The sequence below is a fragment of the Triticum urartu genome, unplaced genomic scaffold, assembly GCF_003073215.2.
Source record: "Triticum urartu cultivar G1812 unplaced genomic scaffold, Tu2.1 TuUngrouped_contig_5714, whole genome shotgun sequence".
Lineage (NCBI taxonomy): Eukaryota > Viridiplantae > Streptophyta > Magnoliopsida > Poales > Poaceae > Triticum > Triticum urartu.
The window spans coordinates 6,725-30,449 of record NW_024116411.1 but is presented as its reverse complement, the minus strand read 5'-3'; the positions used below and the strand labels follow the sequence as shown (position 1 = coordinate 30,449).

Here is a 23,725-nt window from a genome sequence, read left to right as displayed (position 1 = left end):
CTCTTATCCAATTTCCTTATCCTTTCAGGGCAAGGTCGGAGTAGTAGGAAAATACAATTTCTTTTGTTGCATGCGGACCCGCTTGTGAGACTGAAGAAATTGAAGCTAAATGACAATCTTAACCTACTTGCTTACAGGATCCTTAAGAAACTGTGGACTTTTGCACCTTTCTGTCTAGCTTGAGTTATCTTTTAGTTCTCTCCCCTCGGCAAAGTGGATAGGAAAGAGTCTTGCTTCCATTCCACTAGCCAAGAATAAGGAGAGTGACTTTCTCTTTTGAACCTCTTAATCTAACTTGAAAAAAAAGTGGTACAGCCCTCACAGATATAGGGACCGCCATGCTCGTCCACTTTCTTGATAAACGACTCGATGCATTTTCTCTTCCTTGCCGCCGAGACTGAGACATATCAAAAAGATCTATTACTAAAAGGAGATTGGGATCATCTTGTGGTTACCGGATGATGGGAATAACTAAGCATAAATTTGGAAATGAGCACGAAATGTCTATAAATGAATTTTCTCATTATTCATTATTTCCGGGTCTTTTTGTTGCATTCACTTACAACAAGAAACAACCACCAGCGTTTGGTGCAACACTTGCATTTTGGTGCATTCTTCTTCCTTTCCTTGGTCTTTCGTTCCGTCATATTCCAAATAACTTATCTAATTACAACGTATTAACCGCTAATGCACCTTTTTTTTATCAAATCTCAGGGACATGGTCTAATCATGAGGGTAGTATTTTATCATGGTGTTGGATCCCAAGTTTTTATGGATTCCTTTTTTGTTACCGGGGTTGACCCCAAAGCCATAATGTCTCAAAACGAAGAGGCTATAGAGAAACTTTTATTTTTTCCTTTGTCTCGAACTTCGTGAAGAACTCCATTCTATCTCTCCAACAAAAAAGTCGGGCTGCGCCCCAGTTGTACACTCCCTTCGTTCGGAGAACCCTTGTTGATTCTGAACTTCGTTTGCAAAGTAAGCGTCCTTTTAACGGGCCAGCCCTTTTTAATGCGCCGCTTGACCCTGTTTTCAAAATGAGCTTTGCTCTTCTGGGCGCTGGGCGCTCTCGTGGTTCGCGAGAAGGAAAAAGGACTAATCTTTTGTTACATCTGGCACGAGATGAAAAAGAGAGAGCTTCGTCTATCGATGAACAACAGATTGACGAAGCTCTTGGCATTGCTTTGTTTTTCTCTCCTTTCCTATCAGCGAGTTCCGATCCTTTTGTTCGAAATTTCTTCGTTCGTACCGAACCGCTTGCAGAATCAAATCCAGTTCCACAAGATCCTATATCAGATATACATCCTCCTTGCATTTATGCCGGAGATGTCGCCAGTGCTATGGGCTTTAGGTTATGTAGATCAAAAATGATGAATGGGATTGTGGCACTCCACTCGCCGCCAATGCGGAAGGATGCCGCCGAAAAGAATGGAACGCTGCTTCGCTCTGCTGGATGCGTCGGATCCCATATAAGAAGCTCGCTCTTTACCCGATCATTCAAACATTTTGTGGGCGGCGCGCCTGCTCTATTGTTGCGTAGCAATAGAAGCCTGCTCATGCTACTTCGGCGGCGCTTTTTCGCCTTCTCTTCACTCTGGACAGGAGCGCTAATGGACACGGGGAGGGAGCAGGCGAAGCATGTCGTTCGTAATGGAAAGAAAGACACCACTACTTCGCCTCTTTGTTGGACCGCCAGCGCGAACACGGTGGTCTCTGACCAGGACCAGGAACCAATTCGAATTTGGATCTTGACATGTCGGTTGTTTTTAACCGTAGGCATCTCGCCAGGAAGTTGGTGGGCTCATCATGAATTAGGTCGGGGTGGCTGGTGGTTCCGGGATCCCGTAGAAAATGCATCTTTTATGCCTCAGGTATTATCCACAGCTTGTATTCATTCAGTAATTCTACCCCTTCTTCATTCTTGGACCTCGCTTCTGAATATTTTGACTCTTCCATGCTGTGTCTTAGGAACCTTTTCAATACGGTCCGGATTGCTAGCTCCCGTTCATAGTTCCGCTACAGACGATACACGAGGAAGATTTAAGGCAAGAGGGAAAAGCAGGAATGAAGGTTGCTAGGTACCACTCCGTGGTAACATCTATCGATTCCGCTATCGGTAAAGTCTGGCAAGGGAAATATCTGGCTGAGGAATTAGAGGAACTTTGGTAGCACTCGGGGATGGAATCAATTAAAGAACTTAAGAAATTGCCCATACCGACAGCAGCTCCCGCTTTAGAAAAAACCCTATCTCATCAGGCAAGTATACCTGACCCTTTTTTAGCTAGTTTCAGGAAAGCGGTAAGTTAAGTAAGTCAAGCCCTTCTAAGCGAAGAATAGCGGAGAGAAATGGGCAATTGAAGCGTCTTTCTGTCTATCGACGGCAGAGTCTATTGATCCTCCACAATCCGGTAATGCTTTTTCTTAATTCAATGCGGAGCGATATCAATGTACTACCTTTCCTTTATCTCAATTCAAGTCAAGGCAGGCTATCTTTGTTATCAACAAACAAAGCTGTCTCTAGTGATTGATCCGTTTGCTCTCGCCCTTCGGCTTTGTGGTCACTCAAGGTCCTTGGATTTCGTGCTCAATCTAGTTGGAGAAAAAGTCCCTATGGATAGAATAAAAACCGTTTTTATCTGGGAAGAGCGCCTTTGGAAACCCACTGCTGAAGCCGAATAGGCAGTTAAAGCTGGAATGATGGGGGGCAATCCTGCAGTATGGCTTTAGTGCGTAGATTCTCAGGCAGGCTCATCGACTGGTGGAGGAGGGACACTTTACTTATTATCAGAATAGAAAAGAGATGTATGTATACTTTAGGAAGGGGGATCAAACTAGTTATGTTGATAATCATGAACTCCTATAGAAGCAGATGTTCGAGGTCTGGTCCAAAGATACCATGCTTGCTTAAGCCAATCCATAGATTCAAGCGAAAGAACACTTATTCACAGCAATATCTAGACCTGATGAAGATGACTGCTAGTCAAATACCTAAATCCTTTGGAATTCATTAGTAAACTCTTTTCAGAGTCATTAAAAACGAGAAACACCATGTAGGGCAGTGTCCACGCGAACTAGCCTCTTCCCTAGCAAGTCAGTGGGAGAACACCATCGATCAAGAGAAATGGAATCCGTTGTTAAGTGGGTACCGGACCCGGTAGAATTGGCATCACTTCCTTCACTCCACAGAGGACTCGGGATAAGATCGTTCCCAAGCAGAAGGAACAACTTTCGAACTAGGAGTCAGAACGAACTCATGAAGCTATCCTTCTTCTATTGCTACTTTCAGAGAGAGAATAGGTCGTACGAAAGGGGACCCACCTTGAGAAGGGTGTCCCATTGCGGAGTAGTTAAACGAGTATTTTGGTATACCACTTGTGCACCTAAACCTATGCTTAAGCTTACTAGAACTTCAACCTCAAGTTCATTAACATCAATGCGTCTCATCTTCTTGAACCTATTCTATGGATAAATGGGCACCATCTGTCTCCTAAGGGCAACTATCCATCCCTTTTTCTTTCAAGAATGCGGGTACCGTAGTAGCAAAGCAAGTGAAATATGCCAAAGGGAACCGCTCGGATATAGACGGCAAGGAAAAATGTCGGCTAAAGAACATAACTATTCTATTGTATTGATGGCCCCGAAAGAAAGTGGATCTGTGAGTGGAGGCCATCCATCCCTTTCTGATGAAACCTTTGTTGCCCTAGCTTGAATTGAAGGTTTGGCTAAGGATGGGGATCCGGTGTCTTCAACTATACCATCAGAGAAGAAGGCTTGCCAAGAATGGATGAAGGTATGATTCTAGGAAATCTAGATTTGAAAGAAGGAAGCACCCGAGGAGCAATCAAACGGACATTTCTACGAGTGAACTCGCTAAAGCTGAAGATCCACCATCCAATTTAGGCATTAGGCAGAACTCTCTCAATCCAGGAACTAGCTCCTATCTCGATGATTCCATTTCTCTTTTTCAGAGTTAGCTTCTTTCCTATGGTAAAGAGTACTCTTGTTTCCTAGTCGAGGGATAATCAAGTCATTTAGAAAGGGGATTTATCCGTTCCCCTAGCCATCGAGCAACTGCGAGAAACACCGCCCCCGTGCCCCCGTCGCTCGCCGAAGCAGCCGTGTGTGGCGTACCAATTTTTTATCTAGTGGATCTTGTCTGTTCTTTCGAAAGTGTTTCTACAAACGAGTGAGGTAAACCCATCTCGGTCGAATAATTCGTATCTTTAGACCATTCAGAGCCATTTGCATTAAGTGTTGGGATTTAGTTTGTTGTCATTACCCTCAACTTCATTGCCGTCCACCTCTTGCCGTGTTATTGGCTAGAGAAAGACAACCGATTGTACTACTACAGTGGTGAGTACCCCAGTTGCTCCGCGGGTGATTATGCCCTGAATTCTCAGGAGTGGTGGAACGGATTGCTCCTATCTAGGGTTTCCTAGCTTGCTTTCCTAGATGTAGCTTTATCTATCTTTCCGAGATGACCAACTGCTCTTTCTTGCCAATCTACTTTAGATTTATTAATACTTTCATTGCGGGACCTATCCCCGAACAACCATTGCTTTTCTTCCGCGGTTTCTTTAGTTTCTTCTTGATTTGATTGAAGTTTAGGGAATTGGATGGACTGGTGTCTTTGGATATTATCCGTCCTACTTATGATCTTCCAATTGAACACACTAGTATTTTATGGATTCTTTCTCCGGTAGTGCAGTCATCTCCAAAAGGGATGATACATATTTATCTGTCCTAGGATGCGCCGTTCGTGATAAGCTTATCCGCTTCCTTTCGCCGGTAGTGTGAATCTTCTCAAAAGCGCACAGCATAGTCCAGTCAGTGTAGCCAGGGCATCTTGAACGGATTCCTCAAGAGGAAGGTAGGGCCATATCTATCCAAGAAGAAAGACCTGGTAAACAATTATGCTACTTGACCAATGGATAAAGTATAGATCTCATGGCTGGCTACTATTCAACCCTGGCATTGGGGATCAGGAACAGGGTAAAGTACGGACTTTGGCTAAGGATGGGGATCCGGTTGTGCCGTGCCGGCCCCAGGAATCGGCGAACTACGCTACACAGTCAGATACCTAAGCGAACGGATAAGGGAAAGCCCGCTATATTATATATAGTAATCACCTGCCAAAAGGAAAGCCTGACCGATAATAATAATAGGTCTATGCGCCGAACAAGCAACGGCATATTAGAGATAGTAAGGAGTTGTATACACGGGGGTATGCATTCATGTCACGCTTTCTGTGTGATAAGAGGTTGCTAGCTAGCAAGTATAGAAACAGGAGATATGCGTAGTTAACAGAAGCAAGGGAATATGCGTGAGTTGATTTGAGAGTTTTTTTTAGTTGCCACCGAAAAAGCAATTTCATCTCAAGGGAAAATGCATTGCATTTTCAAGGGATTGCCAAGCTAGGCTAGGGATCGTCCGCGGGTATCAGGAATATCGTATTTATCTCTTCTAATCTAGATCCCACTTCCCTCCACTTCTTGCCTCATGCCCGTCCTGACTCCACATTAACGACTGTCCTTCCACCCAATTTCCCGCACCCTTGCATCACATCTCCAACCCCTGCCTCCACGCGATCTTCCACAATCGTACCCCCCACCTCTGAAGCTTGCCCCCGACAAACCTGTCTGCACCTGCGGGCCTGCGCTTACATCATTGGCGTCGCATGATTAAACATCAGCACGCGCACTTCCCTCTGTTTTCGATGCCGACAGGGGGCTGCTAGGGGGTGTAAAGTTTCGTTTCGGTCATGTCAGACGACATGCAGGGGGGCAATGGCTGCCCACGGAAGGCAATGGCTGCCAACGGAATCTATAATAATTCGATACTAAGTCAACTGTACCATCGGACTTGTAAGAACATGTAAAATGTACCACACGAGGTTGTACCAGCTGTGTGCAGTCCTCCGGCACGGGTTAAGTGTCCTGCATAGAACCTCCCCTCTCTCCCAAAGAAGAGATGTTCGCTTCATAGCCTTCTCTTCCGAGATAAACCCTACAAAGGATCCTAATCGTGCTAGCCTTTCATGGACTCTTCTTGGATTTCCTTTCAGCTGCGCCCAACACCTCTCTAGTTTCTCTACGAGATGGAGATGGCTCATTCTCTAGTTTTCCTACGAGATATAAGTAAGTTTCTGTCGTACTTTGAAGTTCAGGAAGGAGTTATTAATTAAGACGAAGAAGAACTAGGTGGGGATATGCCTTTCCCGTAACAATAGAAAGAATCCAAGCCAATATACACTACACTATCACTATAGAGTTTTCGCCTACCTATGAAAAGTGAGATGAGAGCTTTGTGCTAATAATTTATTATAAAGGTGTACCTATCGACCCCAGGTAATTAATGCCCTATCCTTCTACTTAAAAAACGTTACGTTAGACTTGACCAACTGTTAATACCAATCCGGCAGCAATAACTACTACTAATGCATATTCATATCCCACTAGTAGACTTAGCAGACTGTGACCTAGCCAGTCTATTTGTTGACAACAGACCAGTACTATCCATCAATGCCACAAAGACCATAGATGACCTCTATTTCATGGAAGAACTCCTTCTCATATGATGCAGGGCAATAAGACCAACTGCCCGCCCTACCTAGTGAGAAGAAAGCTTATAAATATAAGCATAAACGAATTCCTAGCCGAGCCCTATACTTACCTGCTTGTACGGTCAATGCCCTAGTAGACATCAACTTGTTCATAAACTCCAGCCTTATCTATGCTGCTTTACTCGACCCAGGTGACCTACTTTCTCAGATGAGAGATTCGGCGGAGTAGTAGGAAGTCCCTGTGGATAACTAGAAGACAAAACGAATATAGTAGACCAAGCAATGAATGACCTAGCCTAGGTAGTCCTATGTTTGACCAATGCTGCCTTGTATGTCTTGATCCAAGATATCTCAGCAAAAAAAGACATGGGATTATTGATCAATTCACCTTCCTCTTCATCTGAGTGTGCTTCCACTTTATCGTTTGTGGCATGTGCATTATGCAACAAGTAGATTCCTGATAAATGAACCTTCTCCACCCCTTTCCTATCCAACGCGGAGCGGCAGAACTACTCGTCTGCAAAGTGGGAAAGCCGAAGTGCTCCCTCCCTCCTACCTAGGTGTACCTCTTCATTGGAGCAAACCATCCAGCAACTTCTTACATTTAGAATTCCCTTCTAAGCTGGCTATAACCATCCTTATTGACCAGAAAGGAATTGAGAAAGGGGATGCTATAACCAGACCATAGACAGCGTTTCCACATTCACTTTTGAACTTAGGGAAACAGTGAAAGAAGCCCTCATACCCACTCCTCAAATGATGGATTTGGTGAAATGAAACATGTACACGTCGTTCTTCAAATCCTTAGAAATCATATTAGAGTCTTGCTGGATTCATTAACACAAACAAGTGCAAGCGTTGGTCAAGTGAGTCCTTCTACAAAACAAATTACCCAAATCTTACAGAAATAGCATTCCCCTACCCTGTGTTAAGCATATAGCTAGCGTTTCTGGTGAACTTCACTTCACACCTAAAAAATCCCGATTGGAAAGAGAGAAACTTGACACACTATAGTGACAGGCGAGGGCGAGCGAACCCCATTAGCTACAATTCTATATCTTCTTTTTTGACCCCTTTGATTTGCCTTATCACTACAGCCATGGATTGAGCGAAAGCCGCCCAAATGAAGATCAGATCACGAAATCATTCTACGATCGATCGAGTTATTCTCTATATCTTTATATAAAATAAGAAGACAGAGAGACTCGGCTTCAAGATGGAGATTGACCATCTGCACCTGCTCATTCAATTATTCTATTCCGAGAAATCCGGACTACAATCTTCAGACAGAGGGTCCCTTCGATAAACTACTTGTCTCATTGGGAATACCCTCTTATGGAGAGCTAGATTCCATAGTGGAGTTGACTTAGCTAAATTAGCAACTTATCGATCTGCTGTAGCTTTTCAAATCCACTCTAACCGAACTATGTTAATTATGGAATACCGCCTATCCTTAGAAAATAAGATTGTCCTTGTACTTGCTCTCTCATTCCTGGGAGTCCTTCAAGGGTATCAGATCTTGCTTGAAACAGGTTTTTCTTTCGCGCTTCCCCTAGCGCAGGCAGTAGTTTGATAGCGAGTTCACCTTCCTAGTAACGTTTGCTCATTTCATTCATTCTCATTCAAATATACTTCTAAGGCATGTGAAGTACCAGTTGTGGACAGATCCCTTGGCAGAGTATCAACTTTAGATTCTTCTTTCACCCTCCACGAGTTCGGTTCTTTTCTTTCTATATCAGAATACGACGTAGAGGCTGAGCCTGCTGATTGATCAGACTAGCCAACTTAGGAGCCATTCACTTCTATAGAAAAATAGGTGTACTGCGCGAAAGCTTCTCTTTATGAAAACCCCTCTGAGTCGTCTATAGCCGCCAAATCCCTTTTGATTCTGTTGTCAGAGGTGCCTTTCAATTTCATTGACCTTGGTACTGCATTTCATAGATACCTTCGCTATTACAGTAACGCAATTCTCCACTGAACCCATTGACCTAGGTACCGAGTCTGTTATGCGTACGTCTTTTCGGACTCTTTATTTGTTTGTGGACAACAAAAATGCAAACATGAGAAAAGGGGATCATTCCATTTTGAACACACCCATCTATCTCATCTGACCTCTCCGAATTCCCGAGTAATGAACCATGGGCTATAGATGGTTGGGACATATCATCATCCGGAGGGAGTGGTCTTAATACCGATGTCTTTCTTTAACCTTTGGGAGGTCGAACCACTGAACCTATTTCTTTGAAGTTGGGACCGATAGATAAGAAGGCAAGGCAGAAGAACCAATTGAATCGCGGAGAACAGGTAGCTCCGGCATGTGAACTTGTCGAACCATTCAACTATACTATATATCGATTGGCCACATCAACGCATTTCACCTCAGAACTTGTACTTGGGATAGAGCCAGCCTTGAGATCCGCCACATCTTCCTTCAAGTCAGAGAGTTGAGATAGAACAGCTTCGCCTTTGACCGGTTTGCTGCTTTCCTTTATACACAAGCCCCTATTATTAAGGTATGGAGGTTTTTTCTGGAATGACCAAAGAACAAGAGAAGTTCAATGAGGTGCAAACGCAAGAATTAAAGCAACGAGGACAAGTGCTAGGATAGGATCCCGAAGGATGGCATGCCTATTCAGCAACGTGCAGAAAGGATGGCTTCACGCAAGAATCTTGATGAACCAGGTATGTCTTCTACTAACAGATATGCTATTTGCAATTCCATTGATTCTGCTAGTCTAGTAAAATCTGCTGTAGATAGTGGTCTAGTGTTGGGCAGTACACAGGAGGAAATTGACAGGTCTATAAATTCTATTAAAGCAAGAGAACTTGCTCAAGCATTGCTTTATGAAGCTGCTCAGAAAAAGAAGTTAGCTGCTCATGAGAAGGAGCAGTCTTCCAGTGTCGAGTTAAGCTCTGATTCAGAGAATGAGGATATTACTCAGATTGTTGAAGAGTTAGATAATCACAGTACTTGTATACCAGTTGGTGACAAGAACACTACGAGCAGAGCTAAGAGGAGGCATAACAAAAAACAGATACCGCCATGAAGACACTAATCTTGAATGTGAGGGGCCTGGCCAGGTAGAAGGGGGCAACCTTCTGAAGTGATAGAGTGGGTGGACATAGTTTGTGTGCAAGAAACTAAGAGAGAACAGTTCTCAGATAAAGAGTTAATGGCAATTGGTGGCAGAAAGCTTTTCAAGTGGTTTTGCAAGCCAGCCAGTGGCAGTAAAGGTGGAATGCTTATTGGAGTCAATCTGGATGTCATGGATGCAGACCTCATTGGGGAGGGTCAATTTCTCCATGGTGTTTGAGTATAGAGGCTTTGTGATAATTGTGCTTGGGTGGATGTTTATGGTCCAACCAAATTTAAGAGCTATGTTTTTGTCAGAGCTCACTAACTTTGTGCAGAGTGTTGATCTACCTTTGCGGGACATGATCAGATTTGCTCATGAAACAATGGCAGAATACATATTAATAGGATGGAAGCTTTTAATGCTTTCATATCTGAAACTGAACTACAGGAACTGAGAAGGGTTGGTGGCCTGGACTAACAAACAAGACAGGCCAGTGAGAGAAGTTTTGGATAGAGTTCTGGTTTCTTCAACTTATGAGGATTTATTTCCTAAGTTTTACTATCCCTCTTGCAAGCTGGGTCAGATCATTGTCCTTTACTTCTAGAAAATGGGGAAGATAGGGGCTGCCACTAAGTTTCGTTTTGAACCATCCGCAAGAAGGGTTTAGAGATATGCTGTTACAGAAATGGCCTACAAGAACTGTTGCAAATGTTCCATTCCAGACTATTGGCAACAAGTGTCTCAGGGCTTCAGGAAGTTCTTGAGAGGGTGGAAGGCAAATGATGCTACTGACAATAGAAGAAGTAAATCCAATCCCTGCTTTAGCCTTGCTGCTTATTCACTGGCAATCCAACCATACCATTCTTGTCTATCAGGATCAGTCTTTCCCTCAAGTCACCTTAACATGCTTCTTTCTTTCCTTCACTATGCAGATACAAAACTAGGTTGCGGACGCATAAAGCCACTGATACTATTGGTCAGAAGTATGATTTGACAAAAACTACTACTTTAGCAGCTATGCGAAATGGCAGTTTCCTTCTTCTTGCTTGTTTGGCCGTCCGAAAGCAGATACAGATATCGGGGAGAAAGCAGCTCTCTGAGCGATGGATACCGATCGATCTCGGTTATTTTCATTGATCCTGGCCTATCTCCATAGCGCTCACCCAGAGGGAATTCACTCAGCTCTGGGCCGCATCCATCTGGTTGGCATGAGAAAGAAGGCAATTCCTTCCTTGGGTCAGATCTCCGTTCCGGGATGGAAGAAAGAAATGATGGTTTGGATGAGCAATTGGGAAACACACACGGGGTCATGGATGGCTACCTAATGTGAGATGCATGCATTTCGGATAGAATGTCACACTGGCTCTGGAGTGCCCGGGGGCGATAGATATATGGATATATAGAAGGAAGGGAACATCGTCTGCGAGCTCTCTCTCCTAATCCACTTTCTTATTGCAAAGGCTCCAACAGAGCAAAGTTGTACAAAAAGAAGTATGCATATGGTCGGTCCCCTTCGAAAGGCAATGGAAAGCAAGGGTCCCGCTAGCATTGAGGAAGGAAGCGGTGAGACCAGTTCAGCCATAACCTTGAATGAATTTATATAAGCCAGGATCTTGTACCGGGTACGGAGACTCTCTAGTGATGCTCCCCTACCCCCCTCTGCCTAGGGTAATAAGCTGGAGTGATAAGCTTAAGCTAATAGCACATAGAGAGCTAATACCATATCCCGCCCGGCTCCGCCTTTAGCTGACCCAGCCCGGACTTCCCCTTCAAGCGTTCAAGAATAAGCATGGGAGTCGAATAGAGATGGCACTTGGAAACTACCGTTGGTATTTCAGGTTTCACATTGTACAGAATGAAATCATCGATAGGGCTCGCCCCGAAGAGAGGATGCCGCGCTTAATAGAAAATTGTTTAGTTTAGGCATTTAGCTTAGCTTAAAATAGATATGTAACATGATGTACTTACACGTGCAACCACTCCGTCTTCTAGACCGGGGTCATAATTGAACCCACAACAAACCTCAGATGATGTGACTTCTCCACCCTCTAGGCAATTCAAAACTGGTCCCATTAGCTCGAATTTACTAATGTTAGAAAGGAAGACGAAGGTGCCAAAACAAAGCATTTGTTTCAAGCGCTGTCGTGTCCTTGAGCTTCAAAGTCTCCAAAATCTTGATCGAGAAGAGTAAGCATTGCCTGGTGAGGAAGAGCGGAAGCATAGGTTTTTGGATCCTAGCGAAGGAGTTTCAAGCACGGATTACGCTTCTAAAGAGCACTATTTGGCTTGGCCCCTTCCTGCCAAAGATTTGAGAATGAGCGAGCAGCGAGTGAAGTGCAATAGTCGTAAGTAAGGCTCGCCATGTTCCTAAAAGGAGTGACCATCTTTTCTTCCCTTCTACTGACACTGAGCGGAAGATTCATTGGTTTCATCCAAAGGCTTCTGTCTCGTCTTCCTCAAATTGTTGATCGAGGATCAAAGACATTGCTAAAGCAGACGCCTACCGAACGGGAGTTCTTGTACCTGCTAGAACGGCATCTGCTCGAACTTTTGTTTCTTAGAAAAGAAAATATGAACTCACAATGTGCAACAAAAATGTACCCACCGGTTGAGAAACCACCATAGTTGGATGATTGCTCGCGCTAGTAAGACAGCTTTGACTCTTCTTGATCGTGATCTGGTGATCGGTCACACCCTCTTTAGAGGTTCTAGGCCCTGCCTATTGAGTCATCTACCACAGAAACAGAGTCTCGTGATGATCCTGGTACAAAAGGTTCGTCAGGCCCGCATTCAGAGACTTCTGCCTCAGACTCATATCCATAAAGACATTCTCTCGCTTTCTAGATGTACCCTTCTTCACACCCACCACAGAGGTTAGATATTTCCCATTATCAACATTGTCCAGGCAGGACTCTATTTTTAGAATGCTCGGAGCCAACCAAACAGTTTGCTACGTCCCTCGAGAAAATCAAAACTTCATTGGAAATTCAGGACCAACTTAGGAAGGCACGGACTCATACTTTGTAAGGTCGAAGTCCACACATAAGAAAATAACTAGTGCCTAAGAATACCCCATTCTTCACCAAAGGGTGCGGTTAACTAACCCAATTCACCGGGATCAGATGCTATGTCAGACATTTAGCTAAGATGTTATGCTCTTTTGATTGAATTATAAGAGAACTCAATCCCTAATTGGGCATACCTTCGTTGACATCGAAACGCGCTCGCTTGAAGCCCCTACGGAGGCGGTTTGTAAGAGAAATAAGAGGTGAATTAGTGCTGTTAAGAACTTCCTAAGGGCTACCACCGGTGGCCACCTCAAATAATGGATCAATTGGAGCTTATTTGTTAAAGCCACCACCCTGGTATCACAGATCCAACTTGGTTCAACGAATATAAACAAGAATTTCAAGGGATAAATATTAATGGCCGCCGCATCACTCGTGTAATTTGCTAATCCAAATTCAACATTTAAGTGCATTTCAGTAGCTTGAAAACGAAGTCATTGCTACTGGCTTCACTATTTTAGAGATTACTCTGGGCAGAATCCACCGACTTCAATAGCCAATTGGACCACTGCCTCCTTCAACAGGAGCAATAAAAGTGCTTTCTACCGTCGCCTACTTACCTTAAAAAAACGACTAATGATCAACCGATCACAGAGGTCCTTTTCCAGCAACTTCAAATCAGAAAGCCCCGACTCCCATAAAGAATGCTTGCAGATCTTTCTTTTTATTACGATGACGATATGGACCTCATTACTGTCTCATTTTCTTATATTTATATAAGTTCTTTTTTTTGGATTCGACATAACAAGAACAGAATCACGCTCTGTAGGATTTGAACCTACGACATTGGGTTTTGGAGACACACGTTCTACCGAACTGAACTAAGAGCGCTTTCTGGGAGATAAAGCGGTAAAGAAAAGGATGATTTTTGTACCGCATGCATATAGAAAAATGAAACTCTGAATTTTGTCCAATTTGAATCGATCTCAATTGATCCCTCGTTACTGCCCATAGGAGAAGTAATAGGTAGGGATGACAGGATTTGAACCCCTGCCTTGTTTTCCACATCATAATTTATTCCTCCATCTATATACAACTTTCTTGTCATTTCTTCTTTTTGGTTTCATATAATAAATGATATACATCTGAAACCCAACCTAACGTATAAAGAATGAATATTTATCGGTAATGCTCAGGAAGAAAGAAGGGGTCATCTTTTTGATTTTTATTCCACCCTCATGTACCCTTCTTTGCATTTTTTCTAAAGCCTGTTCAACCTCATATCACCTAGAACAAGTCATGGACTTCTTCAATGAAAGAAAGTCTCATGGAAACGTTTTCAACGAAATAAGAACCATACAAAATAGATTTCTTGATCTTTTTATTTAGGAAAACGGATTTTTTCGCAGTTTTTTCTTTTATCCTAAAGATATGCAGAACGAGTGTATTATGAAATGTTCGTTGTCTAGCTTTGCATACATCGCTACTTAATCGTTTAGTGGTTATCGATGAAATTACTTCACCATAGAGAAAATATTATGGAAGTTTATATATATATTATTGGTTGCTTTTGTTTATGTCCAATTGGAAAAGTTGACCTTCTAAATTCATATGTTTAGCCTAAAGTACATAACTTGTGTTCCTCCCTAGTTCTTGCAAAGCCACCTAATCAAGCCTCACCTCATTTGTAGTTATAACATGTTCAGCTGAAAGCAAACTCAAAATAAAATGGGTTTACTATTAGTAACACATATACTTTTTTACCTTAGCTCTTTCTTTATTGTTCATTGAGCAGTTCAAATGCTTTGATTGCTTATCAGATAAGAGGTAAAAATATTCTTCATTCGTTTATTTTGTTAATTCAAAATTGCATTCAAATCCATTCTTTCTCATAACTTGAGAATATGTACAGCGCAGAACAGAAAAGAAGGCAGATTTGATGAGTTGTAGGGGCGGACCCACTTCCACTGGTTTCTTGCGGGAAGGTTCTATAAGGGAAGAAGAATCAGAGCTGTCCCTGGAAATGGAAACTTTGGACCCGGGAGACGGTTTGATGTCTCGTACATAGCCAGCCCAGGGCGCTGCCCATAAGGGTCACTGTATGTAGGTTTTCAGCTCTAAGGTCCCCACTCATCACAATCGTTGGCCCTCATCCCGCATTGGAGCATAGCGTTAGTATCTTTCGGTGTATCAACAACATAGGCACCTGATCTATTTGAACTTTAAACCACAAGGGAAGTTTTCACATAAGCTGCCGGATTCCCTTTCACTTAAAGCCATTCCAACAATCTATTCGTCGTAAGCCCTTCTAGCAGCAATCCAAACGTCCCTCCATCTGCATCTCCCTAACAGTCTCTGCACGTGGATCTCTTCTACTAGTGATTCAATTGGGGCCAATCCTGCCGCATCCACTTCCTTCTATCAATTAGTGGAATCCCCAAAAGCGGAAGAAGTTCTTTGCGCTAAATACCTTCTTTGCAAGCCGTGGTCCCACAACGGACCGAAATGGCCATCAGAAAGCAGATTCATTTTATGATAGAAAAAGAATCTGCTTTCTTCTGGCACATGTATTTCTGAAAGGACTCCATCTTTGGAAAAGCTCGTTTGCACCTTGCATCGAATTAAACCACTCCTTTCACCGCGGATAAAGACTTGGTGGGTGGGGATGAGACGCTAAGGTAGGGTTCGGTCTGGATGAAACTATCTTTAACACGAGCTTCTTCCTTGTGCGAAGTACCAACTTATTGGAATTCAGCATTGCATATTCACTACCGAGATCTCTTATAAGTTTTGGGACCAGAATGAATTCTTCCTACAGACGCCGTAAAGGGTGCAGTTTAGCAACCAAGCGTACAATGACCAAAACCAACAGCTCCATCATTTCTGAGAACTTCTCTCTCGCATAGAGGAGATCTTGGCACTACTTTATGTGTTCAATCCAGGGAGCTTCCCTCTTCTTCATATCTTGCTTGATATTGGTTTCATAATGAAAAGAGGAAGGAGTGTCGAAGCGATGTCGCTTCTCTGCTCTCAGCTCTTTGCTCGAGATGATGTGATCTGATCGATCAGTCTAGAATCCGTAACCAATTGGCTAAGTCGCTAAGTCATTGTGGACACTTGCCATCCTCTCATATCGAAAGACGAACAACGACTTCCAGGGTAAAACGGAGGGCTAAAACCTGAGCCTCTTTTTCCATCCCAGGGGGTAGCGATTTCAAGAGTACTTGGTTTAAAACTTCCAGTTTATTCAAGTAGTTTCACTCGATGAAAAATGCATGCAAAATGCATTCTATTGCTGATTCTCTGTCAGGCATTACACCTCTGTCCCAAGCTGTTCGTGTTAAGGTGGCCGATGGCGCTGAGTTAACTTCCTTGTTTCTTCTGCTTGATTTGATCTTTGCAAGTATCTGCTGATACCGCTCCATCACATCAGCCAAGGAGCCCCACATTCCAGAGTGCAATGAATGCAACTCAGAAGCCATTCTTATCTGTCTATGCCCCATATCTTGGATCCGGGTCTGCGTATGAATAGTATTCGTATCACAGCCGAGCAAGAGGATTGACTTACTCATTTCAAGCAGAAGTGGGGATTGAACCCAGTAGATACCTAGCAGCTAAAAGAGGTCCAAAGCATCGGATATGGCTCAAATAGTCCTTATAGAAATGATCTACGAACTATAACCTTTCGATAAGAAAGATTAGTTACACAAGATATATTATTCTTTCTCACTTCCTCTAGAAACCAAATGGAGAAGGAGTGGGAGTTGAAAGCAACAGAGATAAAGTACCAGCAGCTGCAGTCGTAGGTGGAAGCCTTTCTTTCTTCTTGCACGTATTGAGCTTGGCGCTCCTTGAGATCTCGGAATAGCTCCGAACCAGCGACCTTGAGCAGGTCTCCTCAAAACCACCGTAACTACCCGCTGCGAGCCATGGTCCTTGTATGCTAAGGCGGAGATTAATTAATTGCTGCCACAACAGGCGCCTATCTGTAGACAGATTGGATCGATAAATATAAAAAAAAAACTTGTCAAGCTTTGCAAGGTCCCCTTCTCAGAACAACAACAAGTCAGCACCAGGTCAAATTCTCCAATTACGGTAATATACCATAAACAATCATCCTTTAGGAGCTATATTATCCCTCTAGGGGAGCTAGTATAGTTGGCCATAAGGTCACACCCCTTCTTCATTCCATTTTCTATTTTAGAACTTCGGGTTTCAAAGACTTTTCCCACAATAGAGGCTTTGTTCTTTTTGAGCAGAAAGAATGAATCTAGTATCGACGGAATGGTATCTATCTTCTTAATATTCGTTTTCCAGGGGAATGAGCCAACCCACACAAGAGTGCCTACTAGCTTGTCACGAACGCAGAGGAAAAGAAGTAAGATACCCCCGCCCCCGAGCCGGGACCCCTTCTTCTTGTACCGCTAGTGGTCTTGGATGAAGAACCACAAGAGCAACCTGAGGTAGTCGAGGAGGAGCCACAAGAGCAAGATGGAGGTTAAAATGAGACAGGTGGTAATACTTCTTTGGAATTGCCGCTTGCACTACGCAGAGAGACTAGGACTAATGCTGGAAAGCCTCCGGTCCGATATGGCTATGAGCATGACATTGCAAATTGAGTTTCAGACTCTTATGTCTCACCCGCACACAAAGCATTCATTGCATCTCTACAATCAGTGTCTATTCCAAAGGATTGGAAGGCTGCAAAGCGGGATCCCCGGTGGAAAGAAAGACGCAATGAATGAGGAGCTTGGTGCACTTCAGAAGAACAAGACGTGGGATCTTCTTCCACTCCCAGCAGGAAAAAGAGCAGTTGGATGCAAATGGGTGTTCACCGTAAAACAGACTCCAGAGGGTAAGGTGGATAGATAGAAGGCAAGGCTAATTGCAAAAGGTTATAGGAAGATGGGAGATAGACTATGATGAGACCAAAGCACCAGTGGCGAAGATGGACACGGTGAGAACCTTAATCTCAAGCACAGTCAACTTACTTTGGGTGGCCTTTACATCAGCTAGATGTGAAGAATGCTTTTCTTCATGGTGGTTATTTACAAGAAGAGATCCATATGGACATTCCTCCAGGTTTTGGAACAAACAGACTGATGGGAAGGTGTGTAGGCTCAAGAAATCTTTCTATGGCTTGCAACAGTCGCCACGGGCGTGGACAGGTTTAGGAGAGTTGTTTGTGGTATGGGCTACTCTCAGTGTAATGGAGATCATACAGTACTGGCATAGACGAATCCATATCACCATTTTTGGCGGTGTATGTGGATGATATTGTGATTACTGGAGACGATGTTGAAGAAATCAAATGTTTGAAGGCAAGACTGGGAGAAGCCCTTGAGGTAAAGGATCTTAGACCTCTTCGATACTTCCTTCGGATTGAGATTGTTCGGTCGAAGAAGGGGGTAACATTAAGTATAGTGAACAGGTAGCTGATTGTTTTACTAAACGAGTAGGTCATTGTGAGGGTTTAGCATTTTGTAACAAGATAGGCATGTTAGATATCTTTAGCCGGGGGAGTGTTGAGTATTGGGCTGGGCTGTATAGTGTGTGTTAGGCCCCATGGCCCATGTACCTTGTATGTATAGCAGCACATAGGAGCAATGGAAGAGATTGATGATCACTCATCAAATAATACCCATGAAACGAATCTAGGCTCAGTGAGTGGTGAAGACCACTGACCCCAATAGGAATACGGAAGACCTAATTATTGAAGAGAATAGTACAATTAACAACTAAACCTAAAGGGATCCACTTGTCACAGAAGCAGTCTATAACTAATAGGAAGCGCCTATCTCTTACTTGATATCTGTTTGATCTTGCAGAGCCGAATTGTTTGAACTTGATCGACCTTAAACGCTAGTTCAATTCTAGGACGACATCATATAATATACGCGATGCTCAACCAATGATTTTGATTAGACACTTCTCCTTGTTGAATGAGAATGAAGGAAGAGTGCCGAACGACTAAAGCTAACAGCCAGCCTGGATACCTAAACTGAAGAGGATGTCCCACCATAGCAAGATATGATACAGACCAATTAACTGGTAAGCCAACCTTCCCCATTGCTTTTCTTTCAACTAACTAGAAAAAGAAGGGGGCTCTTACGCGACTAGGCCGAGGAAACCTCCACTACTGGCTGAACTGAAACACATCATCCCATCCATTCCATCAAGTAAGTACGGGTCCCCAGTGACATATTAAAGAATGCCAACCTTCTCCCAACCGGACTGTGAGAAGAAATGCCTAAATACTCAGTATGAGGAGAGCTCGGTAAGCAGGCAAAGAGCAGGGTTGGTAGGCTGAGCCTCTTCTGGGGCAGGAAATTGGTCTATACCCACAGTTGCTTTTGTTTTTTCGTATGGCACTCTTAGGGTGATTTTCGAAGTTGTTGTTTCTAACTGTAGCCAGTAAGAAAAGAAGTGTGTCTGCATCGATCGCATCAAGATTAATCTATGTTATTTTTCATACGCATTTCATTTCACTGGGCTGCGGTTGGCCTTAGCTTTAGTAGCAGGGTTGGCGCTTTCTTTTCAATGAGGGAATGGCTGGCGCTATCACCCATGGCACCTTCATCCTCAGCAAGAAGTGTAGTTGGCATTTCCGGTTTCCGAACAAATGGATACAAATTGACCTTGTGGATCCGATGATACCACGCCTAGGAGACTTTCAGAAGGGCTACTGGCAATTTACCAGATAAGAAAAGGTTCCTAAGACACAGCATGGAAGAGTCAAAATATTCAGAAGCGAGGTCCAAGAATGAAGAAGGGGTAGAATTACTGAATGAATATGAGCTGTGGCTAATACCCGAGGCATAAAAGACGCATTTTCTACGGGATCCCGAAACCACCAGCCACCCCGACCTAATTCATGATGAGCCCACCAACTTCTTGGCGAGATGCCTACGGTTAAAAACAACCGACATGTCAAGATCCAAATTCTAATAGGTTCCTGGTCCTGGTCAGAGACCACCGTGTTCGCGCCGGCGGTCCAACAAAGAGGCAAAGTAGTGGTGTCTTTCTTTCCATTACGAACGACACGCTTCGTCTGCTCCCTCCCCGTGTCCATTAGCGCTCCTGTCCAGAGCGAAGAGAAGGCGAAAAAGCGCCGCCGAAGCAGCATGAGCAGGCTTTTATTGCTACGTAACAATAGAGCAGGCGCGCTGCCCACAAAATGTTTGAATGATCGGGTAAAGAGCGAGCTTCTTATATGGGATCCGACGCATCCAGCAGAGCGAAGCAGCGTTCCATTCTTTTCGGCGGCATCCTTCCGCATTGGCGGCGAGTGGGGTGCCACAATCCCATTCATCATTTTTGATCTACATAACCCAAAGCCCATAGCACTGGCGACATCTCCGGCATAAATGCAAGGAGGATGTATAGCTGATATAGGATCTTGTGGAACTGGATTTGATTCTGCAAGCGGTTCGGTACGAACGAAATTTTTTCGAACAAAAGGATCGGAACTCGCTGATAGGAAAGGAGAGAAAAACAAAGCAATGCCAAGAGCTCCATCAATCTGCTGTTCATCGATAGACGAAGCTCTCTCTTTTTCATCTCGTGCCAGATGTAACAAAAGATTAGTCCTTTTTCCTTCTCGCGAACCACGGGAGCGCCCAGCGCCCAGAAGAGCAAAGCTCATTTTCAAAACAGGGTCAAGCGGCGCATTAAAAAGGGCTGGCCCATTAAAAGGACGCTTACTTTGCGAACGAAGTTCAGAATCAACAAGGGTTCTCCGAATGAAGGGAGTGTACAACTGGGACGCAACCTAACTTTTTTGTTGGAGTGATAAGATGGAGTTCTTCACGAAGTTCGAGACAAAGGAAAAAAAATCAAAGTTTCTCTATAGCCTCTTCATTTTGAGACATTATGGCTTTGGGGTCGACCCCAGTAACAAAAAAGGAATCCATAAAAACTTGGGATCCAACACCATGATAAAATACTACCCTCATGATTAGACCATGTCCCTGAGATTTGATAAAAAAAGGTGCATTAGCGGTTAATACGTTGTAATTAGATAAGTTATTTGGAATATGACGGAACGAAAGACCAAGGAAAGGAAGAAGAATGCACCAAAATGCAAGTGCTGCACCAAACGCTGGTGGTTGTTTCTTGTTGTAAGTGAATGCAACGAAAAGACCCGAAAATAACGAATAATGAGAAAATTCATTTATAGACATTTCGTGCTCATTTCCAAATTTATGCTTAGTTATTCCCATCATCCGGTAACCACAGGATGATTCCAATCTCCTTTTAGTAATAGATCTTTTTGATATGTCTCAATCTCAGCGGCAAGGAAGAGAAAATGCATCGAGTCGTTTATCAAGAAAGTGGACGAGCATGGCGGTCCCTATATCTCTGAGGGGTGTACCAATTTTTTTTCCAAGTCAGCTTAAGAGGTTCAAAAGAGAAAGTCACTCTCCTTATTCTTGGCTAGTGGAATGGAAGCAAGACTCTTTCCTATCCACTTTGCCGAGGGGAGAGAACTAAAAGATAACTCAAGCTAGACACAAAGGTGCAAAAGTCCATAGTTTCTTAAGGATCCTGTAAGCAAGTAGGTTAAGATTGTCATTTAGCTTCAATTTCTTCAGTCTCACAAGCGGGTCCGCATGCAAAAAAATAAATTGTATTTTCCTACTACTCCGACCTTGCCCTGAAAGGATAAGGAAATTGGATAAGAGCGAGAGCTAGACTGACTGTTGGTCCAATGCTAGTGGAGGATTCAGACTGAGGACCCCCTGTGGCGGCTACTCATAATAAGATGAAGGATTGTAAGAGGACTGATCACCCCTCTGATTTGTGATCTTTTAATAGAAAGAAAAAGCCTTCTCTCAGACTTAAAGGTAAATGAAAGCGGGATTTTTTTTCTCTCCTCTAAGCTAGCAGCAAGTCAAGTAATCTGAGAATGCTGCCCCCAATCCGTAGCTGAGGACGAACTCAACTCATAAGCTTTTTTTGAACCAAGCACCTGTTGTAGAAATGAAAAACCACCCACTAGCAGAGGCTGGAACAACCCATAGAAGTGTAGGGGCCCAAGATCGGGCGCTGGGGAGGCCTCGCCCCTGCTTACTGAATGGATCTGAGCAATTCTTCCTGTTGCCTTTGCTCCTATGGTGCAGAAAGACCTAAATCCGATCTCAGAATGATTCTTTTATATCTTAGGGGTGTACATTCTGAGATGGATAAAATTTCTTCTTACCCTTATTTTTATGTAAAGGATCTTGTAGGTCGGGTAGCTTCTGCTATCTTTTTTTCCATTTGGATTTTTTTGCTCCTAATGTTTTGGGGCATCCCGACAATTATATACCTGCTAATCCGATGCCCACCCCGCCTCATATTGTGCCGGAATGGTATTTCCTACCGATCCATGCCATTCTTCGCAGTATACCTGACAAAGCGGGAGGTGTAGCCGCAATAGCACCAGTTTTTATATCTCTCTTGGCTTTACCTTTTTTTAAAGAAATGTATGTGCGTAGTTCAAGTTTTTGACCGATTCACCAAGGAATATTTTGGTTGCTTTTGGAGGATTGCTTACTACTAGGTTGGATCGGATGTCAACCTGTGGAGGCACCATTTGTTACTATTGGACAAATTCCTTCTGTCTTTTTCTTCTTGTTCTTTGCCATAACGCCCATTTCGGGACGAGTTGGAAGAGGAATTCCAAAATATTACACGGATGAGACTCATCGCACTGGATCCTTTTCTCCTTTTGGCCATAGCCATATAATGAACAGGACTATTTCTCCTTTTGGCCATAGCCATAGAAGAAGCTTCTCCTCCGGAACGGGGGGACCGCCTGACAATTACAAAGAAACCTTTAAGGGGTGGCTTTTGTGCTCGGAATATAAAGATTTCCCTAGTTTAGAGTGCAAGATAGACTCACTTCTTTCATTCCTGGAACCTGAGGAGATCCTATTCATGGTGCACACGTTCCCCCGGGACTTTCCTCTGCTCGAGATTTTGGAACCGGGGGATATCCGCAATATAATTGCTCACTCGCACAAGCAGTGGAAGCCACCCAAAGCGGAGGGAGGGGAATCTCAGGATTCCTATGACCCTGCTTATATCTCTTTTTTAAGAGCTCGTTTAGGGTTTTTCCCAGGTTTGGCACCAAATCTGGATAAACTCCTTTCGGTTCTTAAACCTGAGGAAATTATATTTCTGGCTTTTCGCTTCCCGCGGGATGCGAACATGTTTAAATTGCCCCTAAAGAAGATCAAAGTTATGATTCAAGAAGCAATGGCTAAAGAGGAGGAAAACAGAGAAAAGCCTCCGGTGGAAGGTTGTGAAGACCGTCGTATGACTCCGGAGGAAAACAGAGAAAAGCCTCCGGTGGAAGGTTGTGAAGACCGTCGTATGACTCTGGAGGAAAGGACAAAATTGCTTGAAGCATTTTCTTTCCTATAGGATAAAAAACAATGAATTGGAACTATTGAGTGGTGTAGGTATCCATCTTAGCAAATAGAGATACCGAGGCCCACCAACCTACTACTTGTTGGTTTGCTGGGGAAAGAGGAGTGGGTATGAGGGCTTATTTCACTTTTTTAGGCTAGTTTACATCATTCCACATGATGATTTGCTAATTGTTTTATGATCCTTGACTAGCTATATAGACCCTAGGAACTTGCATGTGCTATTACTGCTGTATAAAGGAAAGGTGGCTCACGTTACCACTCTCCCCTATTCCTACAGGAAGGAAGAGTCCATCAAATGCAAGTCGCTACCAGTTTCCTATTTTGGATGAATACTATCGCACCATTTGACCTCGAAGTAACGAGTACTCAAGGAATCCTCTGGAATTCCAGTCATGATGATCAGGTACCCGGAGTACATCACCCTCATCAGGAAGAAAAGAGAGAGAAGTGGAGTAAAATGGATTCAAATGCCGCATTGCAAGTGAACAAAAGAAACCAGTGGAAATAGAAAGAGAATGAGCAAGTGTATCAATTCATGAGTTAAGGAATACTATTGGGAAGATTGGGTGACTAATATCCTGAGAAAATGATCTCTTGCTTCCCTTGAAACATGCTGAGAGGACCATTTTGATTAGTGAGAAGCTCAGTTCATGGGTCATG

The 23,725-nt window shown here is 43.5% G+C and overlaps 2 protein-coding genes and 1 non-coding gene across 3 annotated transcripts; 1 reads left to right on the top strand and 2 right to left on the bottom strand.

Moving 5' to 3' along the window:
- Window positions 1-577: 577 nt before the first annotated feature.
- On the bottom strand, window positions 578-1,555 carry LOC125529594. Its single transcript, XM_048694003.1, has one exon. The coding sequence runs from the start codon at window positions 1,313-1,315 to the stop codon at window positions 833-835; it is 483 nt and encodes a 160-aa protein (XP_048549960.1). The 5' UTR covers window positions 1,316-1,555; the 3' UTR covers window positions 578-832.
- An 11,909-nt stretch (window positions 1,556-13,464) lies between these two features.
- TRNAW-CCA lies at window positions 13,465-13,538 on the bottom strand. The gene has a single exon. It is a non-coding gene; the product is annotated as a tRNA-Trp (tRNA).
- Window positions 13,539-19,885: 6,347 nt separating this feature from the next.
- Window positions 19,886-20,422, top strand: LOC125529593. Its single transcript, XM_048694001.1, has one exon. It carries the CDS (start codon window positions 20,015-20,017, stop codon window positions 20,420-20,422), a length of 408 nt encoding a protein of 135 aa, XP_048549958.1. The 5' UTR covers window positions 19,886-20,014.
- Window positions 20,423-23,725: the final 3,303 nt, after the last annotated feature.